This window comes from Scyliorhinus canicula, chromosome 13 (assembly GCF_902713615.1).
Source record: "Scyliorhinus canicula chromosome 13, sScyCan1.1, whole genome shotgun sequence".
Classification (NCBI taxonomy): Eukaryota; Metazoa; Chordata; class Chondrichthyes; order Carcharhiniformes; family Scyliorhinidae; genus Scyliorhinus; species Scyliorhinus canicula.
In genome coordinates, this window is record NC_052158.1 from 64,612,895 (window position 1) to 64,633,024 (window position 20,130).

Consider the following 20,130-nt stretch of genomic DNA (forward strand, 5'->3'; position numbering starts at 1 on the left):
GTACAGGCCGACAGCGCTGAGTACAGGCCGACAGCGCTAGGTACAGGCCGACAGCCCTGGGAGGGCACAGGCCGCCAGCGCTGAGTACAGGCCGACAGCGCTGAGTACAGGCCGACAGCGCTGAGTAAAGGCCGACAGCGCTGGGTACAGGCCGACAGCCCTGGGTACAGGCCGACAGCTCTGGGTACAGGCCGACAGCTCTGGGTACAGGCCGACAGCTCTGGGTACAGGCCGACAGCCCTGGGTACAGGCCGACAGCCCTGGGTACAGGCCGACAGCTCTGGGTACAGGCCGACAGCAGGACAGCGCCCACACAGCTCTGGGCACAGACCAGCAAAGCCCAGCCAGCAGCACCTTCCCAACAGGGGGTCCTGACTCACAATATCCACCCAGCACACTGTGAGTACCGTCAATCTCAAATATCCGTCTAGCAAGGAGCTGCTCGGAGTAAATCTCGGGAATACAACAGGCCCTGGGACCAGCTGCTGAGCTTTAGCCAAACCCCAGTAATCTTATTCTACACACCCCATTCAAATCTTCTTTCTTTCCCTTCCTGTGCTGCCGTAACGGTTTGTGTTAACCAGCGCCTCGCATTCCCTTGGTTATGTGGTACCAGCCTCAGACTTGGCTCGGATTTTCCAGCTTTGCTCCCAGGCCTACTCAGGGTCTTGTGGTGGGCCCAGGGCAGCCCCCATTCCGATGTGCCCTGCTCACATGTATCCCCTCTCCACGGCAAAGTAACTGGGACCCTGTGTCCGGACACGTTGTGGGCTTTGCTGGTTGTTGCTGCTCTGATGCCCTTTGCCTTGGGTCCATCCAGATTTTAGCATCAACGTTAGATACCTACCCACCCACTCACTGTCAGAAACTGGAGTGGGTACAGGAAACCACAACCGCAATTGTGTCAACACCAGCTTCAATTAAGATGATGCAAACCAATTTAGTATTTGACATCACATTGCCACAAGTTTGATACTGTTCTAATGAGTCAGTGGACATAGATATCCACCAAAGGGATTCCTGTCATGTTTTGTGTCCTGTGCGTGTTTAATTCACGCACACAAAGTTCAGGTGATACTTGCACCCTCCCTCTTCATCCTTCCGCCTTCCCCACGTTCCCTGCCCTGGGAACTTGATATCAATTTGTTGGAAATTAATGATGGTTTGACAGCTGCCCTTCCAACCGTTAACCCTCCCTATTTATCCAGGGCGAGGAACTGACCTGGAATCTCTCCTGCCCTTATTGCCTGCCATAGGAAGAAGCTGCAAGTTGACAATCATCCCATTTGTCCATAGTATCCCTACAGTGATGATGGAGACAGCTCGAGCCATCGAGTCTGCACCAGCCCTTCGTAAGAGCCCTCTACCTAGACCCACTTCCCTGCCCTATCCCCGTAACCCTGCGCATTGATCTTGGTCAATTCACCTGACCTGTGCATCTTTGGACTGTGGGCGGAAACCAGAGCACGCAGAGGAAACCCACGCAGTTGGGGAGAATGTAAAAACTCCACACAGAAAGACACCCGAGGCTGGAATTGAACCCCGGTCCCTGGCGCAGTGAAGCTGCAGCTCTGACCACTGCGCCACTGTGCCATCAACTTTATGAGCGCACGTTCCTTAACCATCGAGTGGGACTTGAACTTGGAGTTTCTGGTCCTGAGGCAGGGACACTACTCACTGCGCCACAAGACCTCCCACGTGACACATATTTGCTCAAAGTTTGAAATCATGTATAGCGACGAGGACCCCCCCCCCAACCCACCCACCCATCTCCAGCGCAGCTAACCTTGCCACGGCGGAGGGAATCCGTTTGACGCTCAACTTCCAGTTGTGATTGGCTGATCCGCAGCCGCTCCCTGAGCTCCATGATCTCATCCTCGATCTGCTCCGTCCGATACTGCTTCTTTCTCTCTGAAAGACAATCACAGCAAAGGTTGATCTAACGTGACACGTAACTGAAAGGAAAACCTACTGACAGGCCTAGTCTGATCCACGGTCACCCCACCAAAGGCTGTTTCAGATGTCATTAGATACTAATTGATGGTCAGGTCCCCCAAAATATGGGGTGGGTGAGGGGGGGGGGGCTGGAAGGGGGGGCCTGGAGATGAGGAGAAGCTGGAGGGTGGGATGGGGGGGAAAGGAGGTCAGGAGGCAAGAGGGTGTGAGGAGGCGACGATTTGGAGGCAGTCGTGGGGTGGGGTAAGAGGTGGGAAGGAGTGGTCTGGATCAAGGGGGCAAGGGGATGAGGGTCTAAGGCAGTTGGGGGGAGACGGGTGAGAGCTTTGGAGGTGTGGGCTGGAGAAGGCTGGAGACAACAGGGAAGGTCTGAAGGCGTGGGGGGGGGGGGGGGTTTGAAAGCCAACGCAGGTGGGGAAGGGATGAATTGATGACCGAGGGGTGGCTGGGGCAGGGGGAGATCCTGGAGGCAAGGATTGACTTATATAGGACTTTAGTCCCATACATTGGGGTTGACTCTTAATGCCCATGTACATTCTTACCAACATTTAAAGAAACAATGAAAGATCAGAGATATTTGTGTAAAGCTGCACCAATAGGCTTCATCCAACTAAACTGGAATTTGAAATAACAAGCATATAAAGCATCAAATGATGAAAATTCAAACAAGAACAGTGAATGTTGAGGAAGGCAGAATTGACTGAAACATTCGCCGATCTGTTGGGGTTACGGATGATGTGCTGCAAGCTTCCAGCGTGTTCCATTCTTGTTTCAATTGCAAATTTGAGAAAGATCGCTTACCATTCTCAGTAATCTCTGGGTGTCGGCGCTCAACATGTCCCTGAAGGAAGGAATAGTTCAGGAATGCCTTGTCACAAAGCTGACACTGCAAAGGGAAAAACAAAATCAATGGTGGGAAAAAACAATCAGGATTCCCAGACTGAGCCTCACCCGATGTACTCATCAGTTTAAGGGAGATCAACGGTGCAAAATGCAACATTTCCATTTCAGGTACACAGAGTAGAGCATTAAGTATCTGCAGCTCAAATACAGCAAAGCATAGCTCTCTGCACACATGCCAATGTGCCACTCCACTGCCCGTGAAGCTCACCCACACAGCAGCCCATTCTCACACCAGCCATTCTGACCACTCACCGACTGTGATTACCAGAGCGTTGACAATTTGGGCTGAACAAAAAGCTGCAGGCCCGTGTGTACTAGGGGCAGATATCCATATACTAAGGGCAGATTTCCATGGAGTAGGATGGCTCTGCACGCCTTTCAACATAGCGGGCAGGATCTGGACATGGGATACCCACCACCATTTTAAGCCAGTCAAATTTTGGTCGGTAGAGGGAAGGGAATGGGGCATGAATTGCACAGGAGCAAAACACAAACCTGTTGGGCCATTTGAAATGTGTCCCGAGTTTAAACAGAACCTATTCTCCCCATTCAAAGACCTTTAATCACACATTTATGGAGTCATAAATCTGCAGACCATCCGTTTAAATATCATGATCTGAAAGTATTTAAATTCCCAGCCCTTTAAAACAACTAAGTTGCAGCTGTCAGTTATAGAGTAAAAAAGGAACACACTGAAATGCATTGATTAACAGGCCACCTGATCTAGTTTAGGAAAACCATTACTATCTGTTCCTGCAGTTTCAATAGACTTGTTGACATTTCCCAAGGGTGGTGATTCCAGCTGAGCTCATTATGAATGCTTGACTGAGTTGTTAAAGATCCAAAATCACTTAGTGGTGTCCCTCAGGGATCCGTGTTGGGCCCACAATTGTTCACAATTTACATAGATGATTTAGAGTTGGGGACCAAGGGCAATGTGTCCAAGTTTGCAGATGACACTAAGATGAGTGGTAAAGCGAAAAGTGCAGAGGATACTGGAAGTCTGCAGAGGGATTTGGATAGGTTAAGTGAATGGGCTAGGGTCTGGCAAATGGAATACAATGTTGACAACTGTGAGGTTATCCATTTTGGTAGGAATAACAGCAAACAGGATTATTATTTAAATAATAAAATATTAAAGCATGCTGCTGTGCAGAGAGACCTGGGTGTGCTAGTGCATGAGTCACAGAAAGTTGGTTTACAGATGCAACAGGTGATTAAGAAGGCAAATGGAATTTTGTCCTTCATTGCTAGAGGGATGGAGTTTAAGACTAGGGAGGTTATGCTGCAATTGTATAAGGTGTTAGTGAGGCCACACCTGGAGTATTGTGTTCAGTTTTGGTCTCCTTACTTGGGAAAGGACGTACTGGCACTGGAGGGTATTCAGAGGAGATTCACGAGGTTAATCCCAGAGCTGAAGGGGTTGGATTACGAGGAGAGGTTGAGTAGACTGGGACTGTACTCGTTGGAATTTAGAAGGATGAGGGGGGATCTTATAAAAACTTATAAAATTATGAAGGGAATAGATAGGATAGATGCTGGCAGGTTGTTTCCACTGGCGAGTAAAAGCAGAACTAGGGGGCATAGCCTCAAAATAAGGGGAGGACTGAGTTTAGGAGGAACTTCTTCACCCAAAGGGTTGTGAATCTATGGAATTCCTTGCCCAGTGAAGCAGTTGAGGCTCCTTCATTAAATGTTTTTAAGATAAAGATAGATATTTTTTTGAAGAATAAAGGGATTAAGGGTTATGGTGTTCGGGCCGGAAAGTGGAGCTGAGTCCACAAAAGATCAGCCATGATCTCATTGAATGGCGGAGCAGGCTCGAGGGGCCAGATGGCCTACTCCTGCTCCTAGTTCTTATGTTCTTATGATTTGTTTTGCGTTGCCCAGATCGAGTCAGACTTTTTGGCTTTCCGTCGTTACCTGATGCAGCAACAGGTTACATGCAACAACGCCACCGGAGATGGACACCAGGGGGCGGGTCCCTGGTGTCCCGTCAAGCGGTCATCACCATTGGGTGTTGGGACCTCCTCCCAAGACCTGACTGAGGGCCAGAGACATTTCTGGAAAGGTTCAAAGGGAGGGGAGTAAAGGTAGACCATCAGGACACACCCTAGTGAAAACTCGGCATGAAGGTGACTGTGACGATTCGGAAGACTGACCAGAGACGGAAGGAAGCAGCCAGCGAGACCCTTTTGTGAATGATTTTGGGGGACTTCCGGTGGTGACCATGGGGTGAATGGTCTCACATTTAGCGGCTCTCGCTCTCAGTGGTCTTTTAACGGCCTTTAAGCTGGATTTCCATGGGAATTTTTCAACATAAGTGGATAAAAGCGAGAGGAGAAGAAGACAACCCCTAGTTTATGGTGCTGCGCCCAAGAAACAATCGGAAAAGAAGAAATCAAAAGTCGGTTGGGAGTGAAGTTCAGAGTTTGGCGGATGCAATGGCAGAGAAGCAGAGTTCGGCCACGCCAGCTCAATGGACGATGGATCGGTGGGTTAAAAACTTAGATCAGAATTTTGTCCGGCATTGTAAGGAGTGTGCGGAGGACCTGGCCTGGGCGGTGGCCTCGATTAAGGAGGTGGTCGACCGGGTGGAGGAGAAAGTGACGACCGTGGGACAGGCTATCCAAAAGGTTGCAGGAGCTGGCGGTGGAACGAGAGGAGCAGTCCACTGTGATAGCAATGGAAATTAATATTCTACAGGTTCAACATAAACGGCTGTTGGAGAAGATGGAGGACCTGGAGAACCGTTCTCGCAGCCAGAATACCCGCATTGGCGGTCTGCCAGAGGGAAAGGAGGGATCGGATGCCGGTGCGTATGTGGGGCAGATGCTGGAGAAGATGCTCGAGGAAGATGCGTTCAACAGGCCGGTAAACCCGAGGGTTGTGAGCCCCCCCCCCCCCCCCCCCCCCCCCCCCCCCGAGGGCGATGATGGTGAGGCTGCATCGGTTCCTGGACAAGGAACGTATTATGAGGTGGGCCAGGCAGACGCAACGGTTCATGTGGGAAGATTCGGAGATCGGGGGGGTATCAAGACTTGGGACCAGAATTCGCAAAAAGGAGGGCGAGTTTTAATTAGGTTAAGGCGGTCCTGTATGCAAAGGGAATAACATTTGGACTGCTCTACCCGGCCTGTCTTTGGGTGACCTACGGGAATCGGGAAGTGTATTTTGGCTTGCCGGAAGAAGTGGCGATCTTCATGAAGGAAAATAATCTGGTAGAGGCATAACGACTTTAAAATCTAGATGGTAGTGGGCCGAGTTAAAGGTTTTGTGCCGCTTTATATTTTTTTAAAATCTCAGTCTTTCACTAACTTAAGTTGCGGTGATCGGGAAAAGAAAGATCTCTCGGATTGGTTTGATTTTGATCCGTCGCTGTATGCACTGAGGTACAGTAAAAAAAGTTTTTAAGTTCCGATGTTCTAGGGGAGGGAAAGTAAAAAGAGATGTTTGAGTTTTTGCACGCAAAAAATGTTTTTTCTTATCCCGTTTGATTTTTCTTCTATTGTTTTCGGCTCAGTCTGAAGGTGATGGGACTGATAAGATGCTGTAAAGGGAGAAGGGGTGGGCCTCTGCGCACGGACCTTGGGGGGATTGTTTGTTTGCTTTCTGTGTTTGTTGCTATTGTTTTGAGAACTTATGTTCTCACAGTGAGACAGAGTAAGGGGGTAAGGGGGGGGAGGGGGGGGGGGCTGAAGACTAGGGGACTTTTAGGAGGTTGGAGATGGAGACCAGATGGCGGTGGCTGCCGAGGGGCGGGCCAGGGGAGGTGTGGGACATGGGCTAAAGGCTGGCCTAGGAAAGGCCATGGCTGATCGACAGGGGAGGGGGGCATGATCCCCCCCACCAGACTGGTTCCGTGGAATGTTTGTCGGCTGAATGGGCCGGTCAAAGGGCCTATGTGTTTGCACACTTGAGACAGCTAAAAGTGGACATGGCCATGCAACAGGAGACACACTTGAAGCTGGGAGACCAAGTTAGTCTGAAGAAGGGATGGGTCGGACGGGTATTCCATTCAGGACTGGACTTTAAAACAAGGGGGGGGTGGCCACCCTGATTAACAAAAGGGTGGTATTTGAGGTAGGGAAGATAGAGGCAGACCAGGAGGCAGATTCATTATGGTGAGCGGGAAACTGGAGGAAATGGCAGTGGTGTTGGTAAATATATATGCCCCAGGCTGAGATGATGTTGTGTTTGTCAGGAAGGTGCTGGGAATGATCCCGGACCTTGACTCGCACCGGTTGGTTATGGGAGGGGGTGACTTCGACACGGTCCGAGATCCGAGAATGGACCGGTCGAGTTCTAGGCCAGGGAAGGTATCAGCAATGGCGAAATAACTGCGGGGGTTTATGGAGCGCATGGGAGGGGTTTATCCTTGGAGTTTCGAGAGGCCACGGAGCAAGGACTATTCGTTCTACTCTCATGTGTACAAGGCACACTCCAGGATAGATTTCTTTGTACTGGGTGGAGGACACCGAGTACTCAGCAATTGTGGTGTCCGACCACGCGCCACATTGGATAGACCTGCGGGTAAGCACAGGAAAGTCCCAGCGCCCACAGTGGAGATTAGATGCAGGGCTGTTAGCGGACAATGAGATCTGTGAGCGAGTGAGGGAGGCCATTTGGGGGTATATAAACGACAATGACACAGGAGAGACCGCGGCTGGTGTGGTGTGGGAAGCATTGAAGGCGGTTATTAGAGGGGAATGTATTTTGTTTTGGGCTCATAGGGAGAAGACTGAACAGGTGGAGCTGGACTGGTTGGTAGGAGAAATCGTACAGGCGGACAGGAAATATGCGGAGTCTCCTAAAGGAGCGTCAGAGAATCCAAATGGAATTTGGGCTCCTTGCCACAGGGAAGGCAGAGGGACAGCTGAGGAGGGTAAAAGGGGCAATATATGAAGATGGGGAGGAAGCTAACAGGATGCTGGCATATCAGCTGAGGAAGCAGGAGGCGGCGAGAGAAATAGGGAAAATAAAGGATATGAGGGGAAAGGTAGTGATGGACCCGGGGACGGTTAACGTCGTGTTCCGTGAATTCTATAGTCGACTATACGAGTCGGAACCTCCGGTCGGGAGGAGGGTATGAATCAATTCCTTGGAGAGGCTAGAATTCCGTCAGGTAGATGAGGAGCTGGTGGAAGTCCTGGGGGGGGCCCAATTGGGATCGGGGAGGTGATAGACGGATTGGGGGCAATGCAATCGGAGAAGGCCCCGGGACCTCATGGATTCCCAGTGGAATTTTATTAAATAGAGGATCGTGTCCCGGAGGTAATCAGGGAAAATCGGACAGGATTTGTGAAGGGCAGGGACCTGATGGCTTTTTAATGTTATAATGATACCAGCGGAGAGGCACAATGTTGAGGTGGCAGTAGGAGAAGGCTTTGGAGTGGAAGTAACTATGGGATATTTAAGGCATGTTTGGGTTCAGGCAGGGATTAGTGGAGTGGATTCGGTTGTTATACCAGGCTCCGGTGGCAAACCAACCAAGTCCGGTCAGAATACTTTAGTCTCTGTCGGGGGACAAGGCAGGAATGCCCACTCTCCCCATTACTATTTACCCTGGCCATAGAACCCTTAGCAATGGCCCTCAGATCATCGAATGCCTGGCGGGGGATAGTGAGGAGGGGGGTGGAGCACAGGGTCTCTCTCTATGCGGATGGTTTGCTGCTCTATGTCACAGACCCGGTGTGGGGGATGGCCGAAGTCATGAGGATACTAGGAGAATTTGGGCAATTTTCAGGCTACAAGCTAAATATGGGAAAGAGCAAAATGTTCGTGATCCAGGCACGGGGGCAGGAAAGGAGACTGAAGGAGTTACCTTTTAAAGTGGCTGAGAGGAGTTTTAAATATCTGGGGATTCACGTGGCTAAGGATTGGGGGCAGCTTCATAAGTTAAATCTGGGAAAAGAGGTCGATCAAATGAAAAGAGACTTCCACAGATGGGACATGCTCCTGCTGACGCCGGTGTGGCAGATTCAGGGTGAAGCTGATGGTCCTTCCAAGACTGCTCTTCTTTGTTTAATGTCTTCCGATTTCTGTTCCAAAGGCTGTTTTCAGGAAAATGAATGAGTAAAGAAGGCACTCCTGGAACGAAGTTGCAGAGAAGGGGGCTTGGCCCTCCTGAGCTTGATTAACTATTACTGGGTGGCCAACATATCAATAGTCAGGAAGTGGGTAGTGGGGGAGGGGTCGGTTTGGGAGCGAGTGTAAGCGGCATCCTGCAAGGGACGAGTTTGGAGGCTTTACTAATGGCGCCTCTGCTGTTCTCGGTGGCTCGGTCCTCTACAAGCCCTGTGGTGGTGGCAGCCTAAGGGTGTGGGGGAAATGGAGGCAGCACATGAGATTGGAGGGGGCATCAGTGTGGTCACCGATTTGTGACGACCACCGGTTTGCTCTGGCTGGGCTGGATGGGGGCTTTAAGAGATGGCAGTGGGCAGGGATTGAGAGATTTGAGGACCTATTCATCCAGGACGGCTTTCCGACCTTGGAGGCACTAAAGGAGGAGTTTGAGTTGCCGGGTGGGAACGGGTTTCGGTACCTTCAGGTACGGGAATTGTACGGAGGCAGGTTCAAAGCTTTCCTCGCCTCCCCCTGAGGGGACTACAGGATAAGGTGATGTCAAAATAGGGGTTGGAGAGGGGAGGGTTTCAGGGATAAACAAGGAGTTGATGGAGTGGGAAGGGGCCCCTATCAGAGAGGTGAAGAGGTAGTGCAGGGGTGGGCAAACTTTTCCGTGCAAGGGCCACATTCAGAAATTCACAATTTTAAAGGGCCGCATAGTATATTAAGTAAATAAATTACTTCACCCGGTTATGATTCTGGGCGCCTCATATAGAACATAGAACAGTACAGCACAGAACAGGCCCTTCGGCCCTCGACGTTGTGCCGAGCAATGATCACCCTACTCAAGTCAACGTATCCACCCTATACCAGTAAGTAACCCAACAGCCCCCCCCCCCATTGACCTTAAAAAAATAATTAAAATTTTTTTTTAAAAGTTTAAAAAAAAATTTTTTTTTTTTTAATGACTTGGTGGGCCGCATAAAGACCTTTGGCGGGCCGTAGTTTTCCCACCCCTGAGGTAGTGGGAAGAGGAGCTGGGAGGAGAACTGGAAACTGAACTGTGAGAAAAAGCCTTGAAGAGAGTCAATTCATCCTCGTCGTGTGCCAGACTTAGCTTGATCCAGTTCAAGGTGGTCCACAGGGGCCACATGACGGCAGCTCGGATGAACAGATCCTTTGAGAAGGTGGAGGTAGCCCGGCAAACCATGTACATATGGTTTGGGCATGCCCGAAATTGTGGAGATTCGGGCAGGGATTCGCGGACGTTATGTCAGAAGTCCTGGAAGGGAGTGCACCTCCCGCGTCCAGAACTGGCAATATTTGGGGTATCGGAAGATCCGGGGCCCAAGGGGGGAGGGGGAGGGAGGCCGATATCCTGGCCTTCTCTGCCTGGTGGACCGGAGACGGATTTTGCTGGGGTGGAGGGACTCGGAGCCCCCGAAGGCAGGAGTGTGGGTCAGCGACATGGCAGGGTTTCTCAATCTGGAGAAAATTAAATTCGCTTTTAGAGAGGGTCAACTCAGGGGTTCGCCCGGAGATGGCAACTGTTCATCGATTTCGTCAAGGAAAATTGAACGTCAGCAGTGGGGTGGGGGGAGGAAAACAGGTGGCATGGCAATGTTAGATAAGGACAGGGAACTTAGTATACAGGGAATTAGGGGGCAATGCTTTCTGTTTTTTCTTTATTTAGGTGTTTTGCGTGTGTCGGCCCGCGCGGTTGTTTAAGAAATATTAATGTGTTAAACTGTGAAACTTACAAATGCTTCAATAAAATATTTTCTTTTAAAAAAGTGAATGATTTTGGGATAATTTAAGGGTTAGTGCTGTTGAGTTAAATAAACTTGGTTGAACTTAATACGTGTGTTGTCCTTTGTTCGCCTCGTACATAAAGATATCCGGGTAAAACGTTTGATGAATAAACTGGTCGAAGTGTCTGAGGTTTTACAGACACCACAATATCCTCCGCCATTGGGGAATACATTACTTTTAATAGGAGAGTCTATCTCACCTTCTGCATTATGGGAGGCCCTTAAGGCGGTCATTAGCGGAGAGATAATTCGCTACAAGTCACACAGGGAAAGGATTGGGAGGGTGGAGCTGCAGAGGCTAGTAGATTCCATCCTTGAGGTGGAGCCCCCCCCCCCCCCCCCCCCCCAAGAGGAGAGGTCGCCCATGATGCAGCTCTTGGAGAGGTTGTCCTTCCCGGTGGTGGAGAGGGAGAGAAGGGAGGAGCTGGAATCCCCGTTGATCCCTGAGGAGGGTATGAATATATCGGTTTAATACAGTCAGGTAAAGCTCCGGGCCCGTACGGATTCCCCATCAAGTTCTCCAAGAAATTTGTGGGTCAGTTAATCCCACTGATATTGGACATGTTTAATGATTCATAGTACCGGGGAAGGTATTGCCAGTTACATTGGTGCAAGCTTCTATTTCCCTGATTTTGAAGAAGGATAAGGCTCCTACAGAGTGGGGGTTGTATCAGCCTATCTCATTGTTGAATGCTGAAGTGCTGGCAATGCGGTTGGAGCCCTGCCTTACAGTGGTGATCTCGAAAGAACAGACAGGTTTTGTCAAGCTCAGCAGCTGCCAACCAATATATGCTGTTATTAAATATCGTTCTCTCCCCCTCTCCAGTGCCCGAACTGGAGGAGATTGTCTCAATGTGCGCCGCAAAAGCATTCAACAGGGTCGAGTAGAGCAACTATTTGAGGTTCTTGGGAGGTTTGGTTTCGGGCCAAAGTTTATATCTTGGATTTGTCTTTTGTACAGGGCTCCCACCACTAGTGTTCACACAAACACCTTGAGCTCGGGTTACTTCAGTTGAATAGGGGCACGAGGCAGGGCCTTCCATTGTCTCCACTTCTGTTTGCTTGGCAATCAAATCACTGGCCATAGTGTTAAGATCTTCCACTGACTGGATGGAGATAAAGCAGGGAGAGAAGGAATATAGGCTGTCCTTTTATGCAGATGATCTGCTTCTTTATATCACGGACCCAGTCTCCATCATGAATGAGATAACGAAGCTACTTTGGCATTTTGGCTCCTTCTCGGGGTATACGATGGATTTGGACATGAGCGAATACTTGGACAACTGGGAATCTCCCAGGGAGGGGAGCCTATCTGGGGATGTTACCTTTTCGCCTTGCCAGGTCTAGCTTTCATTATCTGGAATTCATGAGGCCTCACTTCATCAATTAAATTATGCTAGTCTGATGAATGGGGTTAAATCTGACTTGCAAAAGTGAGATAACCTCCCCTTGTCCTTGGCGGGCAGGATTCAGATAGTTAAAATCAATGTCCTCCCGAGGTTTTTATCTCTTTTTCAGTGTCTCCCCACTTTTCTCTCCAAATCGTTCTTTCCTGGAGTCAACAAGGTGATAGCTTCCTTCATTTGGGAGGGAAGGACCCCAAGGAAGTAGGGGGCTTCTTCAGAGAGAGAGAGAGAGAGAGAGAGACAGCCAGGTGATTTAGTTATACTTAACTTGCGCACACTAGGAAGCACGTGGACATGTGCAAACAGAAAAGGAAGCACAGCATGCACCCATTTCCTAACGTGTGCATATGCCTGTTTTATAACATGCGCGTGCCTGTACACACATGCATGTTTCCTAATGCCCGCATTCACAAGTGTATTTTGTAAGCGTGTTTGTATGCCTGTGGTGTGTTTGTTTCCTAATATGTATGTATGTTTCCTAATGTGGGTGTACGTATCTTTGCTAACATGTGTGTACCTTTACTAATATGTGCCTATGATATATGACTCCTGTCTTTCCAAGTAAAGTCCAAGTAGACACAGAGTCTGTCACATAGATATATGAGAAGCTTCCCTCACACAATACAGAAGGCAAAACTTCAGCCAGATCAAAGATAGCTTCTGAAACGCTAGGTGATTCAATAAAGGAGGACAAGGTCCTCAGATGTCATGCCTTTACAATGCCATGAAGGAGGCAGGTAGGGCTTTATTGCTCAGACAAGACAATATAGTTCCAATGGCACTAATCTCAAGTCTGTAGAAAGCTTTTGTGTGGCCACACTTGGAGGTAGTGTGTCCAGGTTTGAGCCCCAAACCGAAGGACACATCAAAGCCCCAGAGAAAGATGAACAAAGTGATGGGCAGTCTTAAGGCTCCAAGAGCTGAGGCTATTTTCGTTAAAGAAATACCGGCTTATAGGGAATATGACAGATTGACATTAAATCAGTTCTTAAGTCATGGGAGATATTGGAGCCAGAAGGGGGTAGTGTGGAGAGGGATGTTAAGAAGGATTGCTATTCACAATGCATCCTTACCCTGTGGAACAGATTAAGTAAAGCTTTGCGAAATCCCTGGATTCAGGATTCCCTGTAGCGATACAAAGGAAAGCCGGACCAATGCTTGAGAGAGGAGGGTAAATTGCAAAGTAGAGGGATTAGAAAAATCCTATTCATTGTGAGAGTAGGTTCCGATGAATGGTTATTAACCTGAAATGTTAACTTTGCTTTTCTCTCCACAGATGTTGCTGGCTTGTTAATGGTTATAGGCATTTTGTCATATTTTACTCAATTCTTTTAAGCTTTACTTGAATTTGCCTCTGTATTCTTTTTACCTTGCTGGAGGTCATGTATCTGGGGTTGTGGACCAATGCTGGTCGTGGTCACATCATGTTTGAATGCAATTTTTCTCCTGTCTTTTTCACATATTTGCAACTGACTTTCTCCAGCTTAAAGGACTAGTCTCTTGTCCTCCTGTCCACATTTAACAAAGTCACCTGCCTGATTTTGTCCCATGCTGCTAACTCTACACTGCTGGCCACCCTACCAGAGACTCAAGCACATAATCCAGGTTGACATTTCAGTCTGGTACTGAAGGACTGCGGCGCTATCAGTGATGTCACCTTTTGGATAGAATGTGAAATTCAAGCCCTCTCAGCTGCACATCAAATAACCATGGGCAGCACAGTGGTTAGTACTGCTGCCTCATAGCGGCAGGGACCTGGTTCAATTCCGGCCTTGGGTGACTATCTGTGTGGAGTTTGCACTTTCTCCCGTGCCTGCGTGGGTTTCCTCCAGGTGCTCCGGTTTCCTCCCATATTCCAAAGATGTGGTTAGGTGTATAGGCCACGTGCGGGGTTACAGGAATAGGATGGGGGAAGTTGGCCTAGATAGAGTGCTCTCTCAGAGTGCCGGTGCAGACTCTATGGGCTGAATGACTTCCTTCTGCACTGTTGGGATTCTGTGGAAGAGTAGAAGAGTTTGCCCACTGTCCTGGCCAAGATTTCAGCTTCAACCAATATTAAGACATGTTATCAGATTGGGAGGGAAAAAGTGTTAAACAGCTATCCGACATTTTGGAACCTAGATGGTGGGAGATTGCAACCAAATGCCATCATAAAGCCCTTCCTCCCCTTTCTGTTAGTACTGACAATGGTGCACCATCAGGCTTAGGATTTACATAACTGATGGACCTATTGATACGCAGGGCCAATAAGTTAATAGGCCTGAAATTCATTCTGGCATAGGATGGCGTGGGCATGCCCTGATTTAAACTGTATCCATCTCAAACTCGCACACAAGGAGAAAATATGAGTGAACCGGATTCAGACTGAGGTACAGGTACCTTGTGATAGTTATTGGCCCCCGCCTGTACGAGCAGTTGGAGAGTTGTGATCATCTTCTTGCGGCGCCGGCCCTCCTCTTTCACAGCCTTCAATTCCTCCGCTTGTTTCCCGATTTCCTGCCTGCTCTTCTCCAGCTCTTCAGTGGCAGCCTGCAGCTGCTCCTCCAGGGACTGAATGCTGTTTGTGAAGAGCTCCTGAGAGTGAAGGAGGTACTCGGTGTTCAGCTGGGCCAGCTTGAACACCTTCAACAGGACGGGGTCAACCGAGTTTTGGCACCACGGGCACCTCTCCGAGTCCAGGCTGCAGAAGGTCACACTCATAATGTTCTCCTGCAAGGTGGCGACATCCAGTTCTCTCGCCACCCGGTCCACGTCTATAGCGCTAAAGCGTCTCCAGTCCACGGTTTCATGTCTTGTCCGGAATTTGAAAACGGGCAGTCCGCCAGGGCCCAGCGACAAGGCCCCAAAGCCCATCCCGATTCCCGTGTACTGGCCTTGCGATGATATCATGAACTCTGCCACACGAGAATGCTGTGGTCTTGTCCACTGGAACGGAGAGGGGTAATAAACGTTGCTGATGAAAGGCTACAGGAGAGGGAAGAAAGGAAATATAGTCATGCCACCCATCTTCCATTTCAACCAACATTCTCCATAGACCATGCCCACCCTGGGTCACGAAAAGTCATTGGCAAATAGGATCAAGGAAAATCCCAAAGTTTTTTACACGTATATAAAAAGCAAGAGGGTAGCCAGGGAAAGGGTTGGCCCACTGAAGGACAGGGAGGGAATCTATGTGTGGAGCCAGAGGAAATGGGTGAGGTACTAAATGAATACTTTGCATCAGTATTCATCAAAGAGAAGGAATTAGTGGATGTAGAGTCTGGAGAAGGGTGTGTAGATAGCCTGGGTCACATTGAGATCCAAAAAGACAAGGTGTTGGGCGTCTTGAAAAATATTACGGTGGATAAGTCCCCAGGGTCCGATGGGATCTACCCCAGAATACTGAAGGGAGCAAGAGAGGGAACTGCTGAGGCCTTGACAGAAATCTTTGGATTCTCACTGTCTTCAGGTGACATACTAGAGGATTGGAGAATAGCCAATGTTGTTCCTTTGTTTAAGAAGGGTAGCAAGGATAATCCAGGGAACTACAGGCCACTGAGCCTTACGTCAGTGGTAGAGAAATTACTGGAGAAAGACAGGATCTACTCCCATTTGGAAGCAAGTGGACGAATTAGCAAGAGGCAGCACGGTTTTGTGAAGGAGAGGTCATGTCTCACGAAAATGAGCGTTTTTTGAGGAGGTCACAAAGATTGATGCAGGTAGAGCAGTGGATGTTGTCTATATAGACTTCATTAAGGTCTTTGACAAGGTCTCGCATGGCAGATTGGTACAAAAGGTGAAGTCACACGGGATCAGGGGTGAGCTGGCAAGGTGGATACAGAACTGGCTAGGTCATAGAAGGCAGAGGGTAGCAATGGAAGGGTGCTTTTCTGATTGGAGGACTGTGACTAGTGATGTTCCACAGGGATCAGTGCTGGGATCTTTGCTGTTCGTAGTATATGTAAATGATTTTGGGGAAAATGTAACTGGTCTGATTAGTAAGTTTGCGGGTGACACAAAGGTTAGTGAAATTGCGGATAGCGATGAGGACTGTCAGAGGATACAGCAGGATTTAGATCGTTTGGCGACTCGGGCAGAGAGATGGCAGATGGAGTTTAATCTGGACAAATGTGAGGTAATGCATTTTGGAAGGTCTAATACAGGTAGGGACTACACAGTGAATGGTAGAACCCTCAAGACTATTGACAGTCAGAGATATCTATGTGTATAGGTCCACAGGTTACTGAAAGTGGCAACACAGGTGGAGAAGGTAGTCAAGAAGGCATACGGCATGCTTGCTTTCATTGGCCGGGGCATTGAGTATAAAAATTGGTAAGTCATGTTGTAGCCGTATAGAACCTTAGTTAGGTCACACTTGGAGTATAGTGTTCAATTCTGGTCGCCACACTACCAGAAGGATGTGGAGGCTTTAGAGAGGGTGCAGAAGAGATTTACCAGGATGTTGCCTGGTATGGACGGCATTAGCTATGAGGAGCAGTTGAATAAACTCTGTTTGTTCTCACTGGAACGACGGAGGTTGAGGGGCGACCTGATAGAGGTCTAGAAAATTATGAGGGGCATAGTCAGAGTGGTAGTCAGAGGCTTTTCCCCAGGGTAGAGGGGTCAATTATTAGGGGGCATAGGTTTAAGGTGCGAGGGGCAAGGTTTAGAGGAGATGTTAGAGGCAAGTTTTTTTACACAGAGGGTAGTGGGTACCTGGAACTTGCTGCCGGAGGTGGTGATGGAAGCAGGGACGATAGTGAAGTTTAAGGGGCATCTTGACAAATACATGAATAGGATGGGAATAGAATGATACGGACCACAGAAGTGCAAAAGATTTTAGTTTAGATGGGCAGTATGGTCGGCGCAGGCTTGGAGGGCCGAAGGGCCTGTTCCTGTGCTGGACTTTTCTTTGTTCTTTGATCACGAATTCTGCCCAACATTTAAACCATCCCAACCCCACAGTCCCCCAACCAACCCCGCCCCACACTCAGAAACGTTAAACAAAATCTTTCCTTCCTCCCCACCCCTACTCCCCGTGTTCAAAATAAAGAATACTTTCCAGTTCAATCTTACGTCCTGCACAATAAAGCTTCCGCCATTTGCATTCTTTCGCACAGCATTTCCACAGCAGTAGAGTGAGTGCTGCACTCCCAAGAGTGCCTTCTTTCAGGCAAGGTGCTAAATGAAGGCCTGCTAAGTTGGACGGATATAGAAGATCCCATGCCAGCACTCCAAGGAAGAGCAGGGGAGTTCTCCTTGGTTGCCCTGGCCAACATTCATCCCTCTTGCCAACATTTCTAAATCCTGGGTATCCGGTTATTGTCACATGGCTCTTTGGAGGAGTTTGTTGAGTGCTAATTGGCTGTCTCATTTGCTACATTACAACAATCACTACTGGTCAAGAATACTTCATTGGTAGTAAAGCACTTTATAACATCTGCTGATCGTGAAAACACAATTCAAATGCAAATCTTTCTATTTTCAGGAATCACAATGAAAGGTACAACCAGCTTCCGGGTCCATTCAGACATTCTCAGTCAGTGAAGGTTTTTACAACAATCAATTACTGAGATTAGTTTGATATTCCAGTTCGAATTCCACCAGCTGCCAAGGTGAGATTTGAACCCATGAACCCAGAGCATTAGCCTGGGTCCCCGGCTTACTAGGCCAGTGACATAACCACTGTGCCTTTATCTCCCCTTGAGTAGGCTACATAACTTCCTCCCTCACCCACAACTTCCAGAATTTGTGAAACCCTGTCCATCAGTATTGGCACGTTTCATCATTGTGAACGCTCTGGCTGGGAGTTTGGGAACTTTTGAAAGTTTTGCTCTTTTAAAATACCTTCATCTGCACCCTATCTTGCCCAAAGGCATGTTGCCTTCTGACTTCAGTCCCGGTCAACCTCTAGTGGATCCTTGTTCAACAACACATCAAATTTGAAAACCCTGCTTATGTCCTGCAGGCTCCTCCATGTTCTCACTCACTCCCTACCTCCTCCAGTACCTAACCTGTTATTAAGAAAAATTTGTGTGCAGGTTCTGTAATATTTCCCATTCACCAGTTAGCTAAATAACAACTGCAACGACATGCCTGTAAAATATTCATCCGACTCGGGCCTACCTCTCTTACTGTCCCCACCCTCAAGTTACAGAAATTTGATGCCACTTCAATAAAACTCTGCATGTGCAGGTTGAACCCGCACTCTGCAAAACTCTCCCGCAGTCACAATCTTGCGATCTCATTCGTCTCCCAACAGAACCCTCCTCAAAATCGACATCTTTGGCCATAATTCCATCACCTTACTCTTTCCCTCCAGTCACCAAGACCGGCCTCTGTGAAGCCGATCTTGAGCAATTTTATTCTGTTACAGGCTGAGCAAGCACAAATTGCCACTAAGGCTCATGAAATTCCCCAAGGCGCAGAAGGGAAATTACAGTTTTGAGCAGACAGCCTGTTATCTCACTTCCGTTCCTGCAGCAAAGATCTTAAGACAGACACTCGAGCCTGAACAGGTCAGATACCTTCAGGCCGCGTGGAAACAAATACCACACAGCACCACAATCTCCTCCACAAGAACTCAGAACCAGCCCTTTCACAACAAGACCCGCAAAGGAGGAGGAGGTGGGGGAGGGGGAAAGAGAGAGAGAGGAATAGGCTGGTACTGAACAGTGCAAGGTGGGAAAAGGTGCTGGGGAGGGAAGAGGCTGCCGGGGGTGGAAAGGGGCTGATGAGAGGGGGGAATGGCAGGGGGGAGAAGGGCAGAGAGTTTGATCGAGAAAAAAATCTGACCAAATCTTTCAGAATGGAAGAATTAAACAGCTGTAATCGCCATGAGAACAAGAATATATTGATCACGTAAAGACAGCTCGCAGTGCATTCCAATTTAAAATAACAACGATGCCACAAATTGAATTCAATACCGTTATAAAACAATCAGAATCTTCAGCAGCAAAGGAATGAACTATTTCTCCTACGGGTATTAATCTTGTGAAGCCAGCAACTAGCTTTTTTATTGAGACACAAAATTACTGTTACGGTTCTGTAATATTTCCCATTCACCAGTTCGAAAAATGGCAACTGCAATGTTTATTTCCATACCACCTCAATGCAGAGGCTCACAGCCTTGTGGCTCTAAGTCAGGTTCCAGGATCAAACGGATATAGAAACCCCACACTTTCTATAGTGATTCCCCCCCCACCCCGGTCCCTGATTGGGTACCGGGCAATGTCATCCTCTCAACAGATCGCCCCACAAAGAGGACAAACACTGCATCCCTCCCTCTCCAAGTTATTTTACCCATCAATGATAATTAAGTTACTTAGTCCCCAATAATTAGAATAATAAACACATGCAATCAGTCCATCATATATTGAGTCTTTCTGGTGTTTTCCGATTTCTAGTGGAGAAGAGTAACTCCTCTGTCGAGGGTGCTTCCACTGGGGAAATTTCTGCAGAAACCACTATACCCAGCATCTCCTCAGATACTGGTAGCTCAGCTTCATCCGTTTCCATGGGGACGACAGACATGCATGTCACAGGCTCGTTCACTTCACTGCTTGGATAGTCAACAGCGTTTCCTGCTGGCAATCTGGTTTTAGGTGGCAGTAGTGACTGCTGGGACAATTGTCACCCTCGTTAATGGTCTACATGTATCCAGATGATTCTTCCTTGTACATCCACCTCATAAGACAAAGGTCCTGTTTTTGATACAACTCCTGGGACCTGTCATAATATCCACTCATGTATATAATGAGATGCAGACAGGCAGTGATTGACACATAGGATGACCAATGAACACACAACACAGAACAACCAATCACCAGACAAGACACCACCACTATAAAGCTCACAGGGCATTAAGACTCCCGCTCTTTTCGGGACCCAGACACTGAGACAGTCTGAGTGCACAAGTCAGTGGACATTATTGCCATGTGGTAGCTAGTAAGTCTGGTCGAACCAGTAAGAGGTCGTCAGTAGGATTAGTAGAGAGTCAACCCACAGCT

General features: G+C 48.5%; 1 protein-coding gene across 1 annotated transcript in view; it reads right to left on the reverse strand.

Annotated features, from left to right (window-relative positions):
- LOC119975606 (zinc finger protein DZIP1L-like) overlaps positions 1–19,735 on the reverse strand; it is a 38,575-nt gene extending 18,840 nt beyond the window's left edge. The window contains exons 1-4 of the mRNA XM_038815394.1: positions 19,594–19,735; positions 14,522–15,106; positions 2,758–2,842; positions 1,787–1,911 (exon numbers count right to left, since the gene is read on the reverse strand). Coding sequence (XP_038671322.1) covers positions 1,787–1,911; positions 2,758–2,842; positions 14,522–15,106; positions 19,594–19,629 — 831 coding nt within the window. The 5' untranslated portion in view covers positions 19,630–19,735. The remainder of the gene's footprint in view (positions 1–1,786; positions 1,912–2,757; positions 2,843–14,521; positions 15,107–19,593) is intronic.
- Between the last annotated feature and the right edge of the window lie 395 nt (positions 19,736–20,130).